This window comes from Sarcophilus harrisii, chromosome 2, assembly GCF_902635505.1.
Source record: "Sarcophilus harrisii chromosome 2, mSarHar1.11, whole genome shotgun sequence".
In the NCBI taxonomy this organism is placed as follows: Eukaryota; Metazoa; Chordata; class Mammalia; order Dasyuromorphia; family Dasyuridae; genus Sarcophilus; species Sarcophilus harrisii.
In genome coordinates, this window is record NC_045427.1 from 338,022,526 (window position 1) to 338,033,452 (window position 10,927).

The 10,927-nt window shown below is 34.2% G+C and overlaps 1 protein-coding gene across 3 annotated transcripts in view; it reads left to right on the forward strand.

The window, feature by feature from the left end:
• The window catches only part of MIPOL1 (mirror-image polydactyly 1), a 468,394-nt gene extending 465,245 nt beyond the window's left edge, over window positions 1-3,149 (forward strand). For all 3 annotated transcript variants that reach the window (XM_031952941.1, XM_031952940.1, XM_031952942.1), the window contains one exon: window positions 2,892-3,149. In XM_031952941.1, coding sequence (XP_031808801.1) covers window positions 2,892-2,958 — 67 coding nt within the window. In that variant the 3' untranslated portion in view covers window positions 2,959-3,149. The remainder of the gene's footprint in view (window positions 1-2,891) is intronic.
• Window positions 3,150-10,927: the final 7,778 nt, after the last annotated feature.

Sequence of the window (10,927 nt, forward strand, 5' to 3'; positions counted from 1 at the left end):
ATGCATTATTTGACAAAAATTCCTGGGAAAATTGGAAATTAGTATGGCAGAAACTAGGCATTGACCCACACTTAACACCGTACACCAAGATAAGATCAAAATGGGTTCATGATCTAGGCATAAAGAATAAGATTATAAATAAATTGGAAGAGCATAGGATAGTTTACCTCTCAGATCTGTGGAAGAGGAAGGAATTTATGACCAAAGAAGAACTAGAGATCATTATTACTACAAAATAGAACATTTTGATTGTATCAAATTGAAAAATTTTTGTACAAACAGAACTAATGCAGGCAAGATGAGAAGGGAAACAATAAACTGGGAAAACATTTTTACAGTCAAAGGTTCTGATAAAGGACTCATTTCCAAAATATAGAGAGAATTGACTCTAATTTATAAGAAATCAAGCCATTCTCCAATTGATAAATGGTCAAAGGATATGAACAGAAAATTTTCAGATGATGAAATTAAAACTATTACCACTCATATGAAAGAGTGTTCCAAATCACTATTGATCAGAGAAATGCAAATTAAGACAACTCTGAGATACCACTACACACCTTTCAGATTGGCTAGAATGACAGGGAAAGATAATGTGGAATGTTGGAGGGGATGTGGGAAAACAAGGACATCAATACATTGTTGGTGGAATTGTGAATACATTCAACCATTCTGGAGAGCAATTTGGAACTATGCTCAAAAACTTATCAAACTGTGCATACCCTTTGAACCAGCAGTGTTTCTACTGGGCTTATACCCCATAGAGATTCTAAAGAAGGGAAAGGGACCTATATGTGCCAAAATGTTTGTGGCAGCCCTATTTGTGGTGGCTAGAAGCTAGAAAATGAATGGATGCCCATCAATTGGGGAACGGTTGAGTAAATTGTGGTATATGAATGTTAGGGAATATTATTGTTCTGAAAGAAACGACCAGCAGGATGAATACAGAGAGGATTGGTGAAACTTACATGAACTGATGCTAAGTGAAATGAGCAGAACCAGGAGATAATTATATACTTCAACAATGATACTGTATGAGGATGTATTCTGATGGAAGTGGATTTCTTCGACAAAGAGAAGATCTAACTTAGTTTCAATTGATCAAAGATGGACAGAAGCAGCTACACCTAAAGAAAGAACATTAAGAAATGAATGTAAACTGCTTGTATTTTTGTTCTTCTTCCCGGCTTATTTATACCTTCTAAATCCAATTCTCCCTGAGCAACAAGAGAACTGCATACATATATTGTATCCAAGATCTACTATAACCTATTTAACATGTATAGGACTGCTTGCCATCTGGGGGAGGGGGTGGAGGAAGGGAGGGGAAAAATGGGAACAGAAGTGAGTGCAAGGGATAATGTTTTTAAAAATTACCCTGGCATGGGTTCTGTCAATAAAAAGTTATATAAAAATGTTTTTAAATAAAGAAAATGATTACACTCATTGAATGAGTATAATGAAAACTTCTGGGCAAATTTTGCATTTTTAAAGAAAGATTTCTCTATGTAACATCAATGGGAATTTCAATTTTTTGTGTTAAGCAAAGAACCTCCCTCTCCCAAAGAAGAAATCTAACTAATAGCTTAATTCTGTCATCTTGCAAAATTCCCATTGAGTACAGAAAAACAAGATTACCTTATCAGTGAGTTGCCTAAATAACATCTAAAGAATGGTATCATAATCTGAGTAGTTTTGTTGTTGTTGACTATGAAGTATAAGAGCATGTGTATGATTTCTAGCTTTTTGACAGTACTTTGGAATAAAAATGTTTTATTGATTTTGGGAATTATAACTGTATTGCTCACAAATCATTTTATACAAGCAAGCTGACAGGACTTAAAGGTTTTAGAAATGGGTTCTTTGCCTTTGTCACACCAGAAAACTCATTCTGATTACTAAATGATCCATTGCCATCAATGTCTATTTTTAAATAAAGAAAAGTTAAGTATATTTTACCAATTAAAATGCTATGTAATGTGCTAAATATGAAGGATCATATAAACTACTAAGTAACAGGTGCAAGTTTTCCTCAGTAATAAAATGTATACTTGTCTCAAAAGGTGCTGTATTGTAATACAGTTGACTGTATTTACAATTGACTATATAGTTTTGAAACTGTAGTGATAGAGCTGTCAACGTTTAATATATTGTTGTTAAAGAATGTAAATTATATTTATGCATACCTCTTCAACAATGAGATGAAACAAATCAGTTCCAATTGAACAGTAATGAATTGAACCAGCTACCCCCATCGAAAGAACTCAGGGAAGTGAGTGTGAACCACTACATAGAATTCTTAATCCCTCTATTTTTGTCCGCCTGAATTTTTTATTTCCTTCACATGTTAATGGTACACTATTTCAAAGTTCGATTCTTCTTGTGAAGCAAAATAACTATATGGACATGTATACATATATTGTATTTAACATATACTTTAACGTATTTAACATGTATTGGTTCTCCTGCCATATGGGGGAGGGGGCAAGGGGAAGAAGGGGAAAAATTGAAAGCAAAGGTTTTGCAACTGTTAATGCTGAAAAATTACCCATGCATATATCTTGTAAATAAAAAGCTATAATAAAAAAATGAGATTACTGAACAAAAAAAAAAAAAATTATGCATAGACAATGTATCCCCAAGCTATCAAGGAAATCTTTGATATTTCTTGAGATAAAGTCAGAATTGAACTATTTCTTCCTTATCTAAGCAATCAGTTAAAGTTTTTCTTAAGTTGTTGGCATTCTGTACCCCTGTGTTTCTCCTACAATAATACTTTGTTTCTTGACATGACCACCAGTTTGAACCAGTGCAAACATTAGCCTTTTCATTCAGTACATTCTTAACACTAATCCCCTTTTTCTCTCCTCATTCCCTTTCCCCCATTCTAGGTTGGAAAGGTTGGTGGACGTTCTGAGGAAGAAGGTTGAAACAGGGACCATTAGGACGGTGATCTGACTGAAAGCTTTAGTCTGGGGAAGCAATCACATCTGGTGACCAGGCTGCTTCATTCAATACTATGCAAACACTAAAGCCTTCACTTAACAAACAGTTGTTAGAAGTGGAACACTTCAACGACATACCAAGCTGAGATAAAATCAAATCACAAATGTTTAACCATTTTGTTGCTGAGTTTGGATTATTTATCCAAATGTATTAACTACAGACCTTTACCAATAGGTGGCTAAAGTTTAGAGCATGCTTTGAAGCTATTTCTTTTGTCCCAATTTATTTTAAAGTTACATAGAAACATGGTATAGCTGAACTGGACATGTCTTCTCATATTGCCTGCTTCAGAATCAAAACAGGGTAAATATTGTACAAATCTAAATCCGTTGTGTTAGGTCAAGATTTCAAATACCTGCATATTTTAATATTGAATATCTTTCTGAATAAATTTAAAAATGATTTTTAAAAAGAAGCTATAATTACTGTGTAAACATAAGAATACTCTTTTCTCAATGTTTACACATAACCTTTGATAGCACTAAAGAGAATTACATGCATCAAGAAGTAGTTGTACAAAAGATGCTTTATAAAAAGTTCTATACTAAGGTCATATTGATGAAGGAATCGTGTTTTACTCACACTAATAAGTGTAGTATGGAGTCATAAGAAGATGTTTGAGGATAGTCTTATTTTTAATGTGCCTTCATAAGGCTGTAATTGTCACTACTGTTTTTAAGAATTGCAATGGGGGCAGCTAGGTGGCTCAGTGGATAGAACACCAGTCCTGAAGCCAGGAGGAACTAAGTTCAAATTTGGTCTCAGACACTTAATGCTTCCTAACTGTGTGACCCTGGGCAAATTACTTAACCCCAATTGTCTCACCAAAAAAAAAAAAAAAAGAATTGCAATGGATAATAATGAGCTAAATTTGGTTTTAAAAAAGTAAATGTGTACACTTATAAACACATATATACATATGGAAAAAAATCTGTCTACTGTATTTGTGGTCTGTCTCATGTATATTAGTATGCATTTGCTTGGCTTGAGTCTAAAATACACTAAGCCTTGGAATCTAATGGAAAATCTTTTATTAATTTTAAGTAGTTTTTTTTTTGCATTTGTCAGGAAGAATAAGAAATATTTAGTAAAATAATTTAAAATAAAAGGCTCTTTTAAAAATGAAATTTGAATTAGCAAAGTTAGGATTATCTATTATTTCTCTTACAGAAGAACAAAACAATAATAATAGCTTATATTTATATAGTACTGGATGTTATACAAATTGATTTGCATATATCATCTCTTTCAGTTATTAAAACTGATAATGGTTGTCAGAGAACAGTACTAGCTTCATGTAATTTCAAATGAACATGTTGGCATTATCTTTGCCTAGATAGATACTTATCATGTGGGATGAGAATGAGTATAGCTAGCCAGAAATAAGACAATTTGCATAAATTAGTAGAGTATGTAAGAAATTTTCTAAGCCAACTACATTTTTAAAAAAAGATTTCCAATTCTTTGCCAACACAAAAAGAGCTGATATACATACTTTTTGTACAAATAGGTCCTTCCTCCTTCCCTTTTTTTGGATGTCTTTGGCATATAGACCTAGCAGTGATGTTGCTGGATCAAAGGGTATGCACAGTTTCTATAGCCCTTTGGGCAGTAATTCCAGATTGTTCTCCAGAACGTTTGGATGGGTTCACAACTCCACCAACACCTCTTTTTGTAATGATTAAGAATTGGAAATCAAAGGGATGCTCGTCAGTTAAGAAATCAGTAAATAAACTGTGATATGTGGCTATAATGGACTATTTTTGTGCTACAAGAAATGACAAGCAAAATGCTTTCAGAAAAGAACTAAGAACACTGTACATAGTAAAAACAATATTGTTCAGTGAAGAACTGTGAATCGCTTAGGTATTCTCAGCAACACAACGATCCAAGAAAATTCAAAAGTATGAAACATATGATCCACCTCCTGAGAAAGAAATGATATTATTTGAAATACATATTGAATCAAGCTATTGTTTTTAACTTTCTTTTTCAGTTTTTTCTTTTATTCCAGTATTTTTTTTACAAAATGACAATTATAGAAATGTTTTACAGAATTGCTCACATATAACCTATATTTGATTGATTACTATTTCAGGGAGGTGGTAAAGAATGGGAGGATAGAATTTGGAACTCAAAAATTTAAATAAAAACTGTTAAAGGAAAAATATCTAAAGATAATATGACTTGCATATTATTCTTACAGAAGAAAAATCATTTAAACTTCTCTGAAAAGAAAAGTTTCTATAAGATACAAAAATAGAGAAAATATATAATTAATTCTCTACTTCTCCATCTTTATTCTTTTTTTAATGGTAATTAGGGGCATATCCTGGAACTGTAAACCAATAAGTTACTACTGTTTCCTGATTCTTTAATAGTGTACCTATTAAAGCCAATCCTAACCAGATCCGATCTTCAGTCATAAAGAAATAGAGCTTCTCCTAGCCCAACAACATTCTTCTCTCTCCATTGTATCAAGTAGAAATATCGATAGCGATTTAAGTTTCAAATTCATTCAGATTGATTTTACAGAAGAACAATAGCACTTTGTTCCAAGTTATTTTTAAAAAGAATATAAACTGAACAGATGTTATGGGCCAGAACTCTGAAACAAGGATTCTTACAAGTTGTTAAGTCAGTGGAATTGATAAAGACAATGGTTATCTAGTTTAGCATGGTGATTAATAGTTCTCTAAGTTCTGTATGATTGATTTAATCTTACAACAAATAATGGTTTCCTAGTGATATAATGATTGGTTTATACTCAGTGCAAAGCATATAAGATTGGAGCCTCAGCCACATTCAGAGCCAAAGAAGACAAAGGACTGGAGACAGGAGCTCAAGATCTTGGAGTCAAGGAGAGAAATTTGACTCTACCTTCAGTCAGGCTCCTGGTGGCTCACCTGGGTGACTGAGAGGCTCGGAGATAGAGCCAGAGAAGACAAGCATACTGGAGATGGGAGCTCAAGCTCTCATAGCCAAGGAGAGAGATTAATTTCCATCAGCTTTGTGGTGGCTGTCCTGTCCTCCTGCATTTTCTCCACTGAAACCAAGTCCCCCTCTGAAAGCCACTAGAAAGGTAGTTAAGTACCAGACGAAGGAGACAATAAAGGCTTTAACACCTGGCTATTCTTGTGGTGATTAATCTGCTGAAAAGAAGGCTACCCCAAAGACCTCCAGAAAACCAAAAAGAACATTACAAACAGACAAAATTTTATAAATCCCTACATGACACTAGTTTTGCTTAGAGTCAAATAATTTATTTCCACTCATAACACAGTAATGAAATGAAATGAAAATGACCTGGATTTGTGATTTCTACAAAATCAATTTTTTATCAGAGGAAAGTAGAATCCCCAAGAATCCCCCCATCCCATTCTCACACAAATCACCATCATCATTATCCTGAAAGGACATAAAATTTTTTCTCAGATACATTTACTCTGAGTTTTAGAAACTGCAGAAAAGCATGGAAAACATTTCAATGATAGGTCATTTTCATTTCATTTCATTATTCTTTTTGAAGATGATCCGTGGATTCTTTCAATGATATGAGAAATAACTCCCTAAAAACAGATACCAACATATCTTTTGTTAACATTTATTATTATTAAATACAATCAGTGTAGGCCAGATTTTTAATACTAATTTCATAATGAAGACTATAATTCTCTTCTTTTGTTATGGCTTTCAGCAAATGAATTTGTAGTGCCATAATTTTTTTTTTCCTTTTAAGTCAAATTCAGTTCAATAAGCATATATTAAGTACATTTGTTCTTCAGTTATTCAGTTGTGTTCAACTCCATGAGTGGACTGGTGATGGGGTTTTCTTGGCAAAGAACTGGAATGGAGGAGCTCCTCCATCTGTAATCGATTAAGGCAAACAGAGATTAAGTGATTTGTCTGGATCACACAACTAGAAAGTATCTAAGACCAGAATTGAATTCAGATCTCTATATTGAGCCACCTAAGTGTCTCCTGATACTCTGTGGAGACAAGATGAAAAACCAGTCTCCTCAAAGAACCTACAATCTAATTAGGGTGAATAACATCACAAATAAGCATGATACTAGGTAAGATATAAGAACAATGAAAATATCTAGGCAAAGTATTTTAAGAATATTTATGTAAGAAAAAAACTCTTTATAGTTTTTAGTTTTATAGTTTATAGTTTTTTGTCAATCCCTGCAAATTTCTTCACACATAAACATCCAAGTTAGATTAAAGTGGCAGATTTTTGAGGTAGAAAGAATGATATATAAAATGGTAAGTACTGTAATACAGGCATATAGATATCAATGAGGGGAGTAGATATAAACAATCCATACATACATATACCTAAATGTAACAACGTTATGATATGGTGACATGACATGAAATGGCTACTCAAGGTTTGGGGGTTACAGCCAAGATGGTGGAAGAGAATAAGGAAACTACTCGAGTTCTCCAAGTTTCCCTCAAAAACTACATGAATCAAAGTATCTGAACAGAGTCTAACAAAATGAAACAACTCTCCAGCTCAAGATAGACTGAAAAAACTTCAACAAAGTTCACTCTCATTGGGTGAAAAAGGTGTTCAGTCCAAGTAAGATAGGCCCTAGGAAAGCTGGTGAGAGGGTTGTAATCACAAGAAATCATCAATTAAACTCTAGGTCTGAGTTCAGTATAGGAGCAAGTCAATGGGACAGCTTTCAGTCCCAGTTCAGAAGGCAAACTCTAGGAAACCAGGCTGTTTCGTGAACAGCAGACTAAGCTATCTCCTACAAACACAAGGGGCCTCTGTGTTCAAAGCCAAGGCTCAGAGTTGCACAGGAAGTTTGGGATAGTACCACTATTGCCTCAAGAGTAGCGCTCCACCATAAAAGTTTAAAAAAAAAAAAAGAAAGAAAAGGAAATACCAAAAGAAAAGGAAAGAAAATGAGCAAGAAACAGAAAGGTATCTTGAACAAAGAAAACTACTATGGTAACAGAACAGACCAAAACACAAACTCAGATGAAGACAAAGTCCACAGATGAACTCTCAAAGAGTGAGTTAAATTGATCTAAAACTCAGAGAGCCTTCTTGGAAATGCTCATAAAAGACTTCAAAAGGTAAGATAAGTAGGAAAAAATGAGAAAAGAAATGAGAGGTATGCATGAGAGAGTCAACAGCTTGGAAAAGGAAGAAAAAAATTGTCTAAAGAAAACGACTCCTTAAACAGTAGAATATACCAAATGGTATATTTGGTATAGATAGAGACAAAAGATAACAAGAAAATCACACATTAAAAACTAAAAATATGGCAAGTGGAAACTAATGACTTTGTGAGACAGCAAGAATCAGTCAAACAAACTAAAAAATGAAAAAAAACGTAAGAAAATGTGAAATACCTCATTGGCAAAATAGTTGACATAGAAAATAGATCCAGAAGAGACCGTTTAAAAAGTATTTTCCTAGAAGCAGCTACACCCAAAGAAAGAACACTAGGAAATGAATGTAAACTGCTTGCATTTTTGTTCTTCCCAGGTTACTTATACCTTCTAAATCCAATTTTCCCTGAGCAACAAGAAAACTTTTCGGTTCTGCACACATATATTGTATCCAAGATATACTGTAATCTATTTATCATGTATAGGACTGCTTGCCATCTTTGGGGAGAAGGCGGAGGGAGGGAGGGGAAAAATCGGAACAGAAGTGAGTGCAAGGGATAATGTTGTAAAAAATTACCCTGGCATAGGTTCTGTCAATAAAAAGTTATTTAATAAAAAAAAAAAAAAGTATTTTCCTACCTAAAGGCCATAGTCCAAAAAAAAAAAAAAAAAAAAAAGCCTGGATAATATTCTACAAGAGATCATTGAGGAAAATTGCCCCAATATACTGGAAACAGAGGGGGAAATATCATTCAAAAAATCCATGGATCATCTTCAAAAAGAGATACCACAAGGAAAACCCCAAGAAACATTGTTGTAAAACTCCAAAACAATAATCTCAAGGAAAAAATACTGCAAGCTGCCAGACAAAAACAATTCAAATATCAAGGAACAACAGTAAGGATTACCTAGGATTTAGCAGTTTCTACTATAAAGGATCAGAGGACCTGGAATACCATATTCCAGAAGGCAAAGGGGTTACAACTAAGAATTAATGGGTATCTGTGGCTCTTAGGAATTGTATCACATAGACTGAGAATGTAGTTGTGAATAGTCCCTGATGTGAAGACATCAAAAAAAAAAAAAAAAAAAAACCATTAAAGGGTGGGGAAAAAATCTGTGCTGAAAAAAGGAAAGGGGGGTATAATGAAAAAATTAGTTCACATGAAGAAATTGAAAAGATCTATCATAATCAAGGGAAAGAAGGAAAGGGGATGAGCATTGTCTGAGGCTTGATGTCATCACTTTTGTCTTTAAGAGGGAATAATTTAGTCATTTAGTCTGGCATAGAAATTTATCTAACCCTATAAAGAAGTAGGAGGAGAAACAGGAAAAGAGAGGGACAAGATAGAAAGGAGGGCAAAAACACTAGAGGGAAATTAAGAGAAAGGGGGAAGGGTTGATAGAAGATTAAAGTAATGGATGGAGTGAGTTAAAAAAAAAAAACAAGAATGGGGGGAGGAGTAATAGGAGACAAGGTAGAGGGTAGAGTGGGTAAAAAAAGCACATGATTAAGAATAGGGTGGGGAAAAAGACCAAAAATATATACAGAGGAGAAAATAGGATGGAGAGAAATACAGAGCTGGTAATCATAACTGTTAATTGAATGGAATGAATCCTCCCATAAAATGGAAACAAATAGCACAATGGATTAAAAAAACAGTATCCTGCAATATGTTGTTTACAAGAAACACATTTGATATAGAGTAAAGGTTAAAGGCTAGAATATAATTTATACTGTTTCAGCTGAAGTTTAAAAAAAATCAGGGGAAGTAATCCTGATCTCAGATACTGCAAAAGTAAAAATAGATTTTATTAAAAGAGATAAGGAGGGAAAGTACATTTTGATAAAATGTTAGGATTCTTACAAGATGCTAAGTCACTGGAATTGATAGGCACTCTGGAAGATTCACAAGTCAGGATTCAGTTGGGAGATTCACAAGTCCAGGAGATTCACAAGTTCAGTGGAGGAGATTCAAAAGTCACAGCTCCCACAACCCCACTTTCAGAGGAGGAATCAACCTTTGAGTACACCTTTAAGAGATCATATATAAGGAGCTTCCACAAGCCAACTGGAGATTTTTGGGAGATTGAGAAGCCAGGATTCGGAAGAAGAGAGGCTGAAGCTGGAAGAGGCAAAGGACTAGCAACAGGAGCTCTTGGAACCAAGGAGAGAGATAAACCTCTAAGAAACTGGGCTATTTTGGAAGAGACAATAAAGGACTGGACTTTAACTCCTGGCTGCATTTGGGGTGATTATTATATGGAACTGAAAGGGAGGCTGCCTCCAGAAGCCTCCCAAGAAACCTACTCCCACAGAACTATTATATTTTAGAGGACAGAACATTACAATAAAAGGTACAGTAAATAATTTAGCAATAGGCATACTAAATGTGTATTCATTCACCAAGTGATAGAGCAGGCAAATTCCTAGAGAAGATTTTAAACCAGTTACAGAAAGAAACAAACAGCAAAACTATTCTAGTGGGGGCCTCAACTTTCCCCTCTTAGAATCAGACAAATCTAACCACAAAATAATGATAAAGAAACTAGGAAGGTTAATAGGATCCTAGAAAATCTGGATATGATAGACCTCTAAAAAACTGAATAGGGACAAAAAGGAATATCCTTTTTTTCTTGGGAATACATAACACACAAAAATTGACCATGTATTATTAGGGCATAAAAACCTCACAATCAAATGCAGAAAGCAGAAATAGTAAATGTTTCCATTTTAGCCCACAATGCAATGACAACTATATTCAATAGAGGGCAATGGAAAGAGAGA